General features: G+C 55.3%; 2 protein-coding genes across 2 annotated transcripts; both read left to right on the top strand.

Annotated features, from left to right (window-relative positions):
• The first annotated feature begins 684 nt into the window (after positions 1–684).
• LOC135459105 (retinol dehydrogenase 16-like) lies at positions 685–4150 on the top strand. Its single transcript, XM_064734757.1, has 4 exons — positions 685–1274; positions 2292–2550; positions 3545–3708; positions 3785–4150. The coding sequence occupies exons 1-4, from the start codon at positions 956–958 to the stop codon at positions 4003–4005; spliced, it is 963 nt and encodes a 320-aa protein (XP_064590827.1). The 5' UTR covers positions 685–955; the 3' UTR covers positions 4006–4150.
• Positions 4151–10601: 6451 nt separating this feature from the next.
• On the top strand, positions 10602–15444 carry GPR182 (G protein-coupled receptor 182). Its single transcript, XM_064734756.1, has 2 exons — positions 10602–10646; positions 12884–15444. The coding sequence occupies exon 2, from the start codon at positions 12892–12894 to the stop codon at positions 13987–13989; it is 1098 nt and encodes a 365-aa protein (XP_064590826.1). The 5' UTR covers positions 10602–10646; positions 12884–12891; the 3' UTR covers positions 13990–15444.

Raw genomic sequence — 15444 nt, 5'->3', positions numbered from 1 at the left:
GGATTTGCCCAGCCTGGCACCCCAGGTGTTGGCACATGCCAGTAAAACTCAGACTTGTTCCAGCCTGAGCAGATTTCCCTGGAGGCAAAGAACTGGGCAGCTTCTTACAGAATCCTCCTCCTCTGCTTCCTCCTCCTCCTCCTCCTCCTCCTCCTCCTCTGCTTCCTCCTCCTCCTCCTGAAGCTGGTTGGGGGACACTGTCCTGCTCCATCACCACATTTGGGGACACCGCTGCCCACCAACGCTGGGTGAGAGGGAAAGACCCGGGGTTGGTGCTGCTGGTGGTGTCTGGAAGGTTCCACCAAACCCAGCTCTGTGGGCCATTGGGATCCCTCTGTGCCCTGCTCATAGATGGGTTTGTCCTGAATAAATTTTGTCCTGTCCCCTCCTGGCTGAGCGTGGTGTCACTCAGGCTGTGCCTGGATGCTCTGGCTCTTCCTTTGAGCACCTGCTGCATTCAGGATCCAGCCCTGGAAAGGTGCCAGGGGATTTGCCCAGACTGGCACCCCAGGTGTTGGCACATGCCAGTAAAACTCAGACTTGTTCCAACCTGAGCAGATTTCCCTCGAGGCTTCTTACAGAATCCTCCTCCTCTGCTTCCTCCTCCTCCTCCTCCTCCTCCTGAAGCTGGTTGGGGGACACTGTCCTGCTCCATCACCACATTTGGGGACACCGCTGCCCACCAACGCTGGGAGAGAGGGAAAGACCCAAGGCTGGTGCTGCTGGTGGTGTCTGGAAGGTTCCAGCACCAGGATGGATCCATCCAGGATGGATCCACCTGCTGTGGGCACAGCAGAGCCCCAGGCGCAGCGACAATGCTGCAACTCCAAGCCGGGAATTACCCAAACCACAAATCAAGAGGACAAACCTCCCCGTGGGCAGGGAGCTGCCGCAATCCCGGCTCTATAAACGCGGCCGGAGCGCGGTTTGTCCCCGAGCGGTGCCACCACCGAGGATGTGGCTGTGCGCGGTGGCGGCCGCGCTGCTGGCGCTGCTCCTGCTGCGCCGCTGGCACCGGGAGCGGCAGACGGTGCCGCGGCTCTCGGAGAAGCACGTGCTGATCACGGGCTGCGACAGCGGCTTCGGGAAGCTCCTGGCGCGGCAGCTGGACCGGCGCGGGCTGCGGGTGCTGGCCGCCTGCCTGACGGAGAGCGGCGCCGCGCAGCTGCGGGCCGGCACCTCCGAGCGGCTGCAGACCGTGCTGCTGGATGTCACCTGCAGCGAGAGCATCGCCCGTGTCACCGCCTGGGTGCGGGAGCGCGTGGGGGACCAAGGTAAAATGGGGTCGATATCCTTCTTGTCACCCTGTTGTCACCCTGTTGTCCCCTCTTGCTTTCCCTGCCAGGCTGAGGGGCAATCACGGCTCTGTAATTAATTCCTGTCGCTTCTCTGGCGACATCCATTTGCCATCGGCTCCCTGCAGGAGCGCTGCCCACTCAGAGAGTTCAGCTTTCAGCCCTCTCTCCCTGAAAATCAGCTAATTAAGACATGATTACCCCAACAGCTCTCCTGCCACCTTGCCCACTTGTAAGAGCCTAAAGGAGAGATGTGGGGCTCCAGGGGCTCTCCAAAATGCAGATTATTCCATCCAAGACGTTACAGCACTCCAGGGTCATGGGTGACAGAGCAGTGCCTACAGCTGTCTGGAGACCCTTTGGTTTTGGTTACAATGCATTTTATACTTTTCTTTTGGTTACAATGCATTTTATAGTTTTCTTGGCTAAGCATCTTAATACAGTAGAACCAATCTATACCTTAACATTTATTTATAACCTGTCATAACTACTATAATTACCATATTCATGTTGCTGTTCTCCAATCACTAAAAGTTAGTACATTAGAACTAACCATTTCTAACTAGAAAGTTAGAACAGTTCAAGCTAGAAGTTGTTTTTCAGTTTTCTTGCAGTGGAAGATTCTGAGATCTTTTTTCTACTTGCAACTTTGCTGACTTGTTGCCTGTGCTGTCTTCCTGCTTGGTAAAAACATCTTCTTGTTTGGGGTGGGTTTATTCTTTGCTCTAAGGCATAAAAATCCCTTCTAACAAACCCTTTGACTTCTTGGTTATCCTGTGAGACTGGCTCAGCAATTCTTTTCTTCTATATCAAAATCTGCTTCCATCTCTATTCCTTCATCATGCTCTACATTTTAAAATCTGTCTGCTAAGCACACATATCTGTGAGACTTTCTTGTCAAACTTTCATCCTTCCTAACACCCACTCAACACAGGCGAGGCTGGCACTGGGCTGTGAGCTTTGGGACAGCCCCAACTCATCCCATCCCCTCTGCAGGGCTCTGGGGGCTGGTGAACAACGCAGGCATCGGCTCTCCCACCGCCCCCAACGAGTGGCTGAGCAAGGAGGACTTTGTGAAGGTGCTGAATGTCAACCTGGTGGGGCTGGTGGAGGTGACGCTGAGCCTGCTGCCGCTGGTGCGGCGGGCGCGGGGCCGCGTGGTCAACGTGGCCAGCGTGATGGGCCGCCTGTCCTGTTTCGGCGGAGGCTACTGCATCTCCAAATTCGGCGTGGAAGCCTTCTCTGACAGCCTCAGGTACGGTTCTGGCAGCCCCCGGAGCTCTCCTCGCTGTCCTCTGGTGGGGTTTTATTTCTGTATTTACTCGCGGTTACGCTTTCCCCAGAGAGGTTGTGAAACGCTGAGCACAAGTGGGTTGGGAGCGTGGGCAGAGCTGTGGGTGTGAAACCAGGGCAAGGATTTCAATGAGATCTGGATGGACCAGTCCAGGAGGTCCCGGGTTGCCCAAGGGTCCGGGGTTTTGGTGTTCAGGGGAGTCTTGATGCGCTGAGATTTCGGGAGGTCCCGGGATCCAGAAATGTTCTGGGGTGGTCTTGAGGCACTGAGGCTCAGGGGGATTCCAGGATCCCGGGATCCGGGGGAGTCCTGGGGTGCTGAAAATATGAGGGGTCCCAGGATATGGGAATGCTCCATGGTCTGGGGTGGTCTAGAGGCACTGAGGTTCAGGGGGATTCCAGGATCCCGGGATCCAGAGGGGTCCAGGAGAGCCCCGGGGTGCTGAGATTCAGGAAAGTCCCAGGATCCGGGAATTCTCTGGGGTTTGGGATGATCCTGAGGCGCTGAGGTTCAGGGGGATTCCAGGATCCCGGGATCCAGGGATGTCTCGGGATCCAAGAGGGTCCCTGGAGCAAGGATAAGGTTCCCCCGCGCCCATGATGGAACGCCTGGGGTGTCACTGAAGGACACGAGAGAACACAAGCACACTACTACTTAAGGTGAAGGGAAAAAAGGGAAGTTTTATTCTCTGACTCCAATATTTATAGTTTTACAAAAGTGACAGTGGATTGGAAGGTGACATTGACACCTCTGCAATGACACTGGGTCTATCAACTCTCTCCTCCTCCATAAAGGAATGAAAAACAATGAGTTATTTACAGAAAGTGTGTGAGAAAATTCACTACAAGAATGTCAACATCAGAAGGTTTAGAAAATCTTAAAAAACCAGGGTGACACTGGGGTGTGCCACAAACTCCCCCCCGATCTCTGCCCCCCTCTGTCCCACCTCGGGCAGGCGGGAGCTGCGTCCCTTCGGGGTTCGGGTCTCCATCATCGAACCTGGAGGCTTCCAGACCGCGATGATCGACCCCGGCCCGCTGGTGAAGGGCTTCGTTCGCCTCTGGGAGCGGCTCCCTGCAGAAGCCCAGGCAGCCTACGGCCGCCACTACGTGGACAAATGTGAGTCCATCCCCACATCACATCGCCACCCCCCCGATCCCACCTCCATCCCTCTGACCCCCTCGTGCCCACCCAGATGCCAGGAGCACCGCGCTGCTGCACCGCCTGAGCAGCCCCCGCCTGTCGCCTGTCACCGATGCCATGGCACACGCGCTGCTGTCCCGCTGTCCCCGCAGCCGCTACGCCGCGGGTTGGGATGCGCGCCTCATCTTCCTCCCCCTCAGCTACTGCCCGGCCTGGCTGTCCGACACCATCCTCGGCTTCTTCCTGCCCGTCCCGGCCAGCGGGGTCCCCTGATGGCCGCCGGAGCGGGGACATGGCCCGGGGGTGTCTCATGACCTGGGGAAGGTGCTCAATAAAGGCGGTGCAATGCTGGAGGTGTCCCATGGTCACTTGGCCACGGTGCCGGTGACCACCGGGGAATCCCGCGGCACCATCCCGGTCTCTGTCTGTGCCTAGAGCTGCTGCATAACCCGGGATATCCTGGCTCGGCTGCAGGGAACGGGCTGGGAAAGGCAGAGCCGTGTTTATCCATTCCCTGCGCACAGAATATCCCGGGATATCCCGGCTCGTCTGGCAGGGAAAGGCAGAGCCGTGTTTATCCATTCCCTGGGCACAGAATATCCCGGGATATCCCGGCTCGTCTGGCAGGGAAAGGCAGAGCCGTGTTTATCCATTCCCTGGGCACAGAATATCCCGGCAGGGAAAGGCAGAGCCGTGTTTATCCATTCCCTGGGCACAGAATATCCCGGGATATCCCGGCAGGGAAAGGCAGAGCCGTGTTTATCCATTCCCTGGGCACAGAATATCCCGGGATTTCCCGTCTCGGCTGCAGGGAAAGGCAGAGCCGTGTTTATCCATCCCCTGGGCACAGAATATCCCGGGATATCCCTGCTCTGCTGGCAGAGTCGTGTTTATCCATCTCCTGGGCACAGAATATCCCGGGATATCCCGGCTCGGTTGGCAGGGGCAGAGCCGGGAAAGGCAGAGCCGTATTCATCCATCCCCTGGGCACGGCGTATCCCGGGATATCCTGGCTTGGCTGCAGGGACTGAGCTGGGAAAGGCAGAGCGATGTAGAGCGATGTTTATCCATCCCCTGAGCACGGCACATCCCGGGATAACCCGGCTGAACGGGCTGGGAAAGGCAGAGCGATGTAGAGCGATGTTTATCTATCCCCTGAGCACGGCACATCCCGGGATAACCCGGCTGATCTGCCAGGGAACGGGCTGGGAAAGGCAGAGCTGTGTTCATCCATCCCCTGGGCTCGTGGGCGGTGATCCCTGCGTCACTCATCGAGCTAATTAAGAGCTGATTAGCGATCAGTACTCAGGGCAGGTCTCTGAGGCTGCGCATTTTCTTGCGGGACCGGAGCAGCACCAGCTCAACACCCCCAGCTCCGGCACGGACCGAGCCCACGCGGGACCGGGACCCCGAAATGCGACGGGGAGGGCGGGAGGGATGAGGATGAGGATGAGGATGAGGATGAGGATGAGGATGAGGAGGAGTCGGGACCTTGCTCAAGCCGCCTTCAGCCTCGCCGAGCTGCTTCCCCGGCCAAGGAAGCTTCTCCCGAGTGTTTTCCTTGGCTTAGAAATTTCAAACGCGCCCTGCAGCTCCCGCGGGTCGCGATCGGAGCCGGGATGTCCCCAAGGGCCGGGATGTCCCCAGGGGCCGGGATGTCCCAAGGGCCGGGATGTCCCCAGGGGCCGGGATGTCCCCAAGGGCCGGGATGTCCCAAAGGGGCTGGGATGTCCCCAAGGGCCGGGATGTCCCCAAGGGGCCGGGACGTCCCAAAGGGGCCGGGATGTCCCCAAGGGCCGGGATGTCCCCAAGGGGCCGGGACGTCCCAAAGGGGCCGGGATGTCCCCAAGGGCCGGGATGTCCCCAAGGGGCCGGGATGTCCCCAGGGGCCGGGATGTCCCAAGGGCCGGGATGTCCCCAGGGGCCGGGATGTCCCCAAGGGGCTGGGATGTCCCCAGGGGCCGGGATGTCCCCAAGGGCCGGGATGTCCCCAGGGGCCGGGATGTCCCCAAGGGCCGGGTTGTCCCCAAGGGGCCGGGATGTCCCCAAGGGTTGGGATGTCCCCAAGGGCCGGGATGGCCCCAAGGGGTTGGGTTGTCCCCAAGGGCCGGGATGTCCCCAAGGGGCCGGGATGTCCCCAAGGGTTGGGATGTCCCCAAGGGCCGGGATGGCCCCAAGGGGTTGGGTTGTCCCCAAGGGGCCGGGATGTCCCCAGGGGTTGGGATGTCCCCAAGGGGCCGGGATGTCCCCAAGGGCCGGGATGTCCCCAAGGGCCGGGATGTCCCCAGGGGCCGGGATGTCCCCAGGGGTTGGGATGTCCCCAAGGGGCTGGGATGTCCCCAGGGGCTGGGATGTCCCCAAGGGCCGGGATGTCCCCAAGGGGTTGGGATGTCCCCAAGGGCCGGGATGTCCCCAAAGGGCCGGGATGTCCCCAAGGGTCGGGATGTCCCCAAAGGGTGGGGATGTCCCCAAGGGGCCGGGATGTCCCCAAGGGGTTGGGATGTCCCCAAAGGGCCGGGATGTCCCCAAGGGGTTGGGATGTCCCCAAGGGGCCGGGATGTCCCCAAGGGGTTGGGATGTCCCCAAGGGGTTGGGATGTCCCCAAGGGCCGGGATGTCCCAAAGGGGCCGGGATGTCCCCAAGGGCCGGGATGTCCCCAAGGGGCCGGGATGTCCCCAAGGGCCGGGATGTCCCCAAGGGGTGGGGATGTCCCCAAAGGGCCGGGATGTCCCCAAGGGCCGGGATGTCCCCAAAGGGCCGGGACGTCCCCAAGGGGCCGGGATGTCCCCAGGGGCCGGGATGTCCCCAAGGGCCGGGATGTCCCCAATGGCCGGGATGTCCCCAGGGGCTGGGATGTCCCCAAGGGGTTGGAATGTCCCCAGGGGCCGGGATGTCCCCAAGGGCCGGGATGTCCCCAAGGGGCCGGGATGTCCCCAAAGGGCCAGGATGTCCCCAAGGGTGGGGATGTCCCCAAGGGCCGGGATGTCCCCAAGGGGTTGGGATGTCCCCAAGGGGCCGGGATGTCCCCAAGGGGCCGGGATGTCCCCAAGGGCCGGGATGTCCCCAAGGGGTTGGGATGTCCCCAAAGGGCCGGGATGTCCCCAAGGGGCCGGGATGTCCCCAAGGGCCAGGATGTCCCCAAAGGGCCGGGATGTCCCCAAGGGGTCGGGATGTCCCCAAGGGGCCGGGATGTCCCCAAGGGCCGGGATGTCCCCAAGGGCCGGGATGTCCCCAGGGCCGGGATGTCCCCAGGGGCTGGGATGTCCCCAGGGTGGGGATGTGGCGTTCCAACCCTCCCGGAGCTGCAGCCTTGGCTGTACCTGCCGTGAGACACCAAATTGTGCCCAAATCCCTCCGGCTGCCAGGGGAGGGAAGGATTTGGAGAATTGCAGATCCCCAGCGCTGCCTCTGCTTGGAGCCCACCTGTGTTTCTGCAGCCGCACATTTGGGGCGCTGAAAGCCTTGGGGCACCCCAATATTGCGGCAGGGATGGGCAGAAAGGGCTGAGCTGCTGTGACGGCGTTCACAGGGTCCCAGGATGAGAGAAGAGACGAAGATCTGACTCTGTTTCAGAAGACTTGATTTATTATTTTTAATACAATTGTTAATAATTTCATAATATTATTTATATAATTACATATTACATATATTTATAATATAATATATTCTTAATATAATATATAATATATTCGTAATATATTTTAATATATTATTTTAAATGTTATAATTATAATGGCTATAAATATATTTATATTGTAATTAATATTTATTTTAATTTTTATTTTATTTTATTATATTATTTTTAATAATTTAAGTATTATTATTTAATATATATGTTATATTATATTATATTATATTATATTATATTATATTATATTATATTATATTATATTATATTATATTATATTATATTATATTATATTATATTATATTATATTATATTATATTATATTATATTATATATAATAAGATATATATTATATACTATATTATATTAAATCTATACTAAAAGAATAGAAGAAAGGATTTTCATCAGAGGGTTTAAAGGAATAGAATAGGAATGGAATGATAATAAAATCTTGTGACTGCCCTGAGTGTGAGACAGCCGGACTCTGACTGGCCATTAATTAGAAACAACCAACCAATCACAGATCAAACTGTTGCATTCCACAGCAGCAGATAACCATTATTTACATGTTGTTCTTGAGGCTTCTCAGCTTCTCAGGAGAAAAAAATCCTAAAAAAAAAAAAGATTTTTCAGAAAATATCATAGCTACAAGCTGCCTATCCCAACCCCTCTCAGCTGGCTTGGAAATACAAACCAGCCTCCAAACCTCGCTGTTCCCACCAGGATCAGAACCCCTGCACAATCCTCGACAGCAGAATTCTGCAAAGAATAAAACAAAATAAATCATAACTTGTGGGATGTGATCTTTGGGTGGTCACCAACTGCAAATGGAATCTTTAATAAGTTGTCGCTTTGTTAATATTAGTTGGAATAAGTTTAGGATTATCCATTATATTGCTAATTTGGAATTGGAGGATATTACAGTGAATAGCTGCGTTAACCTCCTTATCAAACATGCATGGTAAAGCACTAAAGCACCCTCATTGTCACAGGAATTTGCATGAAATAAGAGAATTTACTGATTCCTTTTAGGAAAGGGGGGAATGAGGCAGAGTGGAAATTTTCCAGGGCAGAAATCCATTTTGATTTAGGTGCAATTTTGTACATTTTGGAGTTAAGTCTGTAGCTTGCTGTTTGGTCTGACTGCTCAGCCCCAAAATTCGGTGTGAAAATCGCCTGACCTGTTAAATAAAACCAACAGAGCATTGCTTCCCCTTTGGGTGGGACAAATCCCCGCAGCCCCTCAGCACCGACCCCAAATGACCCAAAATGTGCCCGAAAATGCCGAGTTCCTGTTTGGAAGCCGCTCCTGCCAGGTTTGGTGCCCGCACACGAGGTCACCAGCGCTGGGTTTGTTGTTGTGAGCTCCGATTTATCAGCGCCCTGGCGCTTCCCCGCTCCCCGAGCCTTCCTTCCGAGCCGATTGTTGATCCCGCAGTCTTGGCCGCGCTGCAAAAAAAAGGAGATTTCCTGCAATTGTTTCGCAGAGCTTTGCAAAAGTCCTTTCGCAGCGCGATGCAAAATTTGCTGCCTATCAGCCCCCATCCCCATTGCCGGGGCAAGGCTTGAGACCCCCGGTTTCCCCTGTCAGAGCACAGGGCAATCAAGGCTCTGTGATTAATTACTGCCTGGCCAGAGGTGCTTCTCTGGCCACATCCATCTGCCATGGGGCAGAGAGTTCAGCTTTCAGCCCTTTCCCACTGAAAAAATACCCCTGAGCTTGATAGTAAAAGGTTTTAAAATCATAAAATTCGGGGAATTAGAAAGAAGCTGGACTTAGTGGGGCCCTGGAAAAATGTTTAAAGTAGGCTCTGAAAATGTTAGGCCAGATCATGTGAAATTGCACCTGTGCAAGCAGTATATGATAAATGATATAATTGTTAGATGTGATGATTGTTTAGTAATTAAATATAATTATTGTTTAATCGTAGGAAGAATCATGAGAAACTCTGTTAGAAGTTTGAGGGGGCCCACGAGGAGCCCATGCTTGGATGAAATCTATATATACAACAGAACAATATAAGTTTAATAATTAACATAAAAGTTATAGAAGGATAGAATATAAAAACATGTTCATCCCGAAGCCATGTCGGGGTCAGATTTGGGTTTGTACCCCTGACACCCAGAGCTCTTCAATAAAAGCACCTGCATAGAATCATTCCCGTGATTTTGTGTTTCTGAACGCTGACAAGCTCACCCTGATTCCGAGGTGGCATCAAGGACAGCTTTGGAGTTTTTGTGATAACCCAACCCCTCCAAGTGTGGGATGGATTTTCCCCATCCAGGCGGGATCCAACCTCTTATCCCAGTGGGGTGACAGGGGAGGGGACACTCAGGAAGCCTCGGGGACCCCCACCCATCCCCGGCAAGGGGGGCTATTTACAGACCACAAACGGGATGGGGCTGCTGTGGAACTGCCTTGAGCTGTTTTATTTTTATTTACAGACACAAACAAGACGGAGCTGCTGTGGAACGCGCCTTGAGCTGTTTTATTTTCCAGCATCACTCTCATTCCATGGTTATGACAATGGGAAGATGCCACCAGCTCACATCTCAGGCAGCAGACCCAGAATTTAATGTTACAACTCACTTTATAAGTTTTTTGACCAATCACACAAAGCAAAAGCACAGTGACAGTATTTATATCTGTATAGTACATATTCTATATTGACAGCAGTTCCATCCAACCACTATAAGCACAGGTACCTTTGGTTAAAACAATGCTTGCTTATTTCCAATACAATACCTGCTTGTGAGCTTTAAAACACAACACACAGAGCTCCATTATTAAGCTTCAACCTTCCTAATATCTTGCTAGATAAACTTTCTGTAGCTTAGAGAGTTATTCTAGACAAGCGTTAATACACAGACCATTGTTCTATTTGTCTTTGCTTTTCTACTTTTTAAATAATTTTTCTGCTGACCTATCTCATGGCTGCTGCTTAGCTCTAATCACAGTTCTGCTGTCTCTAAGGCCTGCCTGCCTTTTGCAGCTTTCCCAAAACTCTCCAATTTTGTAGATTCCCACACCATCCATCCCCAGGCACCTGCGGCTCCCACACCGGCACCTCCCGGAGCTCCCATGCCCACCCTGCGGTGAAATCAAAGCGGAGCGGAGTCCCGGCGCTGGAAATGCCGTGAAATGTCCCCGAGCCGGGCTCAGGATGTTGAACCGCGCCGCTCATTTCCTGCCCAGCGAGCGGCCCCCGAGCCCACCCCGGCTCCGTGCCCAGAGGAGCCCGAGCGGCCGAGCCGAGAGGATCCCCCCGCTCCCGACGTGAGGCAGGTGAGGCAGCAGCGTCCCTGCTCCCTCGTGTCCCTTCTGTCCGTCTGTCCTCTCTCCCATCCCTCTGTCCCTTCTCCTGTTTGTCTGTCCCTGGTCCTGTTTGCCTGTCCCTTCTCCTGTCCGTCTGTCCCCTCTCCCATCCGTCCATCCCTTCTCCTTGTTTGTCTGTCCCTTCTCCTGTTTGTCTGTCCGTTCTCCTGTCCATCTGTCTCCTTTCCCATCTGTCCATCGCTTCTCCCGCTTGTCTGTCTCTGGTCATGTCTGCCTGTCCCTTCTCCTGTCCGTCTGTCCCCTCTCCCATCCGTCCATCCCTTCTCCTTGTTTGTCTGTCCCTGTCTGCCTGTTTGTCCGTCCAGTCTGCTGTCTCTTCTCCTGTCCGTCTGTCCTCTTTCCCATCCGCCCGTCCCTTCTGTTTTTCTGTCGCTGCTCCTGTTTATCTGTTCCTGGTCCTGTCCGTCTGTCCCCTCTCCCATCTGTCTGTCCCTTCTCCTGTCCGTCTGTCCCCTTCGCTATCCATCTGTCCCCTTGATTATCCATCCATCGCTTCTCCTGCTTGTCCCTTCTCCTGTCTGTCTGTCCCCTTCTCCCATCCCTCTGTCCCCTCTCCCATCCATCTGTCCCCTTGCCCATCTGTCCGTCCCTTCTCCCATTTATCTGTCCCTTCTCCTGTCTGCCTGTCCCTCCTCTTGTCTGTCTGTCCCCTTTAACATCCATCTGTCCCCTCTCCTATCTGTCCGTCCCTTCTCCTGTTTGTCTGTCCCTGGTCCTGTTTGTCTGTCCCTTCTCCCATCCGTCTGTCCCTTCTCCCGTTTGTCTGTCCCTTCTGTCGTTTGTCTGTCCCTGGTTCTGTCTGCCTGTCCTCCTGTCTGTCACCTCTCCTGTCCATCTGTCCCCTCTCCCATCCGTCTGTCTCCTCTCCCATCCATTCATCTCTTGTCCCGTTTGTCTGTCCCTTCTGTCCGTTTGTCCCCTCCACCATCCGTCTGTCCCCTTTACCGTCCATTTGTCCCCCTGTGTCCCTTCTCCTGTCTCTTCCTCTCCGTCCTCGTCCTGTCCCCTCCCCATCCATCAGCTCTCCCTTAAACCCATCCGTTTGTCCCTCCATCCTCCCGCTTTGTCTGTCCTTTCCACCTGTCTGGTCCTGTCCGTCTCCTGTCCACTGCTGTCCATTCCCATCATGGTCCATCCGCTTCCTCCCAGCTGGTCCGCTCTGGTCCGTGGTCCCCTCACCACTGTCCACTCTTCCTGGTCCCGGTACCATGTCCCCTGCTCCCGTCCACTGTCCACTGGTGTCCTCCTCACCCCCAGCAGCCTCTCAGGACCTGCAGGACAGAGAGAGGACAGGACGGGATGTCCAGGATCCCTTGGGGTGGCACCTCCATCCTCCCCTGGCTTTGGGGCCCGTGGGTGCCAGCCTGGCTGGGTGCCACAAGGGTGACACTCATGGGTGACACCAGCTGGGTGCCAGCCTGGCTGGGTGCCACAGGGGTGACACCAGCTGGGTGCCAGCCTGGCTGGGTGCCACAAGGGTGACACCAGCTGGGTGCCAGCCTGGCTGGGTGCCACAGGGGTGACACAGGTGACACCAGGTGGGTGCCAGCCTGGCTGGGTGCCACAGGGCTGACACCAGCTGGGTGCCAGCCTGGCTGGGTGCCACAGGGGTGACACCCACGGGTGACACCAGATGTGGCTCATCTTGGCTTGCCAGGCTCCAAACGAAGCGGGAAGAGCCCTCTGGGAGGGCGGAGTCCCGCAGGATTCCCAAGGGAACGGCCGCTCCTGGGCACATTCACAGCCTCTTCGCTGTGCTGGGATCGGGGCTCTCACTTGGGGCATTTGGAGGATGTTCAGGTCTGCATTTTCCCAGAAATGTGTAATTTTGTCACCTATTTGGATGTCCCGATGGCTTCCAGCAGAGTGAGGGTGGTTGGTGAATAACCACACCCCGAGGGCTCGGGTGCGAGCCGTGGCTTTCCCGCTGGAGCTGCCTCTGTGACAGTCACCAACACCTCTCTGTGTCCCAGGCCAGCCCCTGGGACAGGGGACAGCCACCACATGTGGGGACTGTCATTTGTGGCTGGATTTATGTGAGGGAATCACCTGGGTGGACACAGCATCTTTTGAGGGTTGATGCAGGGAGTCACCGTGGGAGTAAAAATTGGGTTAGAAGCTGCCAAAAGGATCTTTTTGAGCCCCACACAAGGGATCTCAGCTCAGTGCTCTCCCTTTCCCTGCAGCCACCAGGATGGCCGAGGAGGTGACCACTGTCCCCATGGAGACACACACTGTCCCGAGTGAGTACAGCGACTACCACAACCTGTCCGAGCTGTTCTACCTCCTGAACCACACCTACACCTTCTGCGAGTTCAGCCTGGACGAGAACATCAAACGAGTGGTTCTCTTCATCCTCTACCTGGTCATCTTCGTGGTGGGCTTGGTGGAGAACCTCCTCGTCATCTGGGTCAACTGGCAGACACGGGGCACCAAGAACTTGGTCAACCTGTACATCATCAACATGGCCATCGCCGACCTGGGCGTGCTGCTCTCGCTGCCCATCTGGATGCTGGAGGTGATGCTGGATTACACCTGGCTCTGGGGCAGCTTCCTCTGCCGCTTCACCCACTACTTCTACTTCGCCAACATGTATGCCAGCATCTTCTTCCTCACCTGCCTGAGCGTGGATCGCTATGTGACCCTGACCAGCTCCTCCGTTTTCTGGCAGCGGCACCAGCACCGCGCGCGCCGCGCCGTCTGCGCCTGCTGCTGGCTCCTGGCCGCCGCCATCCCCGTGCTGGAGGTGGCCCACATGCAGCTGGTCAACACCGGGGAGCCCATCTGCATCTTCATGGCTCCTTTTGAGACGTACGACGAGTGGGCGCTGGCGGTCAGCTTGGCCACCACCACCGTCGGCTTCCTCATCCCCTTCCCCGTCATCGCGGCGTTCAACGTGCTGACGGCGCGCTTCATCCGGCGCGCCAAGCCCGAGAGCCGCAAGCACTGCCTGCTCATCTACGCCTACGTCGGGGTGTTCCTGCTCAGCTGGCTGCCCTTCCACGTGGTGCTGACCCTGCTCACCCTCGAGGGCAACCACATCGTCCTGCACTGCACCTTCGCCCACCTGCTCTACTTCTTCTACGACATCATCGACTGCTTCACGCTGCTGCACTGCGTCGTCAACCCCATCCTCTACAACTTCCTCAGCAAGAACTTCCGCAGCAAGCTCATCTCCGCCGTGGTCAAGTACATCCCCAAGGACCACGGTGGCCAGAAGGGAGCTGGGAATTCCTCCTCCAGCACGCAGCACTCCATAGTCATCGCCAAGGACAACAGCCCTCCCAACTAATGAGGGTCAGGCTCTCCCAACTTCCATCCTGGTGGCTCCCTGGGGACGGTGGGATTGGTTTTCCTGCTGCTGAGGACACAATTTGCTTGGGCACCTCCCGTGCCAGGTTTGAGCAGAGCTGGGAGCTATGGACATCTTGCCCTGGAGCGCTGTTGTGTCCGACCTAAAGGAAGGATAACAGAAAATTATATTCCCCGTTTGATAAGAACATTATATTCCCTTGCAATAATAAAGTTTGTGACTCCACTCAGTGTCTGACCCAGCCCCAAGATCAGAGCCCCATCCTGTGCCCCCAAGCTGTGGGGTTGGGGTGCAGCATCTGCCCCACCACGGGTGTTCCTGCACCCCCAAACTGCCCCTGACCCCCAGCCCTGGGCATGGCACTGCCTGGTTTGTGCCATCCCGAGTGGGAGAGGAGGAATTCGGAACTCAAACCTCCCTCCATAGTGCCCAGCAATGTCAGAGCCTGATTTTTGAGAGATGAAGGCCAAGCAGCCCAAGGGGCTGAGCAGGGCACAGACCTGAGGGAGGGGAGGAACAATTTGGCTTCAAATCAGCCACTCCTTCAGAGCAGTTTTGCAAACCCAGCTGTAAATTTTTTACCAATTCTAAATTAGTGATGGCTAAACTGGGTTTTACTGGGAAAGGCTGCTCAGACTAACTTTGGGTCCCCCATCCCATTGACTCCTCTGGAGCATCCCCTGGCGGGTTTTTATGGCCACTGGGTGGATTCCTCAACCCCAACAAGCCCCCAAACCCCTTCCCCTTCCACCAAAGCCGCTGTGGGAGCGCAGGGATGTGCAGAGATCCTCAGAGCTGGGTTTGTGCCGTGCAAGGAATGCGGAGAAAGTTCATCCTTGTGTGGATGCTGATCTCCGTCACGTGCTGGGGTCAGGCCTTTGCTGGGGGAAGGTGACGGAGGGACCATAAATCTCCCAAAGGCCTTGAGCTGCTGGAGGAACTCTTGGTGGCAATAAAAGCAAAGCATCAGCAGTTCTGGGGACAGGATGCTGGCTCAGGGCTGGGAGCAGGATGTCCCAGGAGAAGCCCATGACCAGGATGTGGGGTTATCACAAAGCTCTGTCGCTTCCAGGGGTCCCTGATGGGGGGAAAAAAACCTCGAAATTCCTCAGGGTTCGTCTGCAGGGATGTTCCTTTTTATCCCAGTGGGAATAATCCAAATCCAGGCTCCAGCAGGGTCAGAATTCCCTGCTCAGGAATTCCCTGCTCAGGAATTCCCTGCTCTGATTTGCACCCACAGCTCCCCACCACCTCCATTCCCTCATCCCAAATCCCCGCCTTGATCTTCCCTTTGCTCATTCCCTCCCATTTCCAATGAAGAAATGGATGATAAACCCAAAGCCAGCCACTCACCAGGGCAAAAATATATTCAAGATATTTCAACGTGTAAAAGTTGGTATTTCACCTAATAAACTTAATTTTTAACTGTCTGAA

Source organism: Zonotrichia leucophrys, chromosome 29, assembly GCF_028769735.1.
Source record: "Zonotrichia leucophrys gambelii isolate GWCS_2022_RI chromosome 29, RI_Zleu_2.0, whole genome shotgun sequence".
In the NCBI taxonomy this organism is placed as follows: domain Eukaryota; kingdom Metazoa; phylum Chordata; class Aves; order Passeriformes; family Passerellidae; genus Zonotrichia; species Zonotrichia leucophrys.
Note: the sequence above shows the minus strand (reverse complement) of the source record. Positions and strands in the feature narration are given on the sequence as shown.

Coding starts and splice junctions, on each gene's coding strand:
- GPR182 (XM_064734756.1), top strand. CDS start 12,892: ATGGCCGAGGAGGTGACCACTGTCCCCATGGAGACACACACTGTCCCG.
- LOC135459105 (XM_064734757.1), top strand. CDS start 956: ATGTGGCTGTGCGCGGTGGCGGCCGCGCTGCTGGCGCTGCTCCTGCTG. Junction 1,275..2,291: donor GGAGCGCGTGGGGGACCAAG/GTAAAATGGGGT, acceptor TCCCCTCTGCAG/GGCTCTGGGGGCTGGTGAAC. Junction 3,709..3,784: donor CCGCCACTACGTGGACAAAT/GTGAGTCCATCC, acceptor GTGCCCACCCAG/ATGCCAGGAGCACCGCGCTG.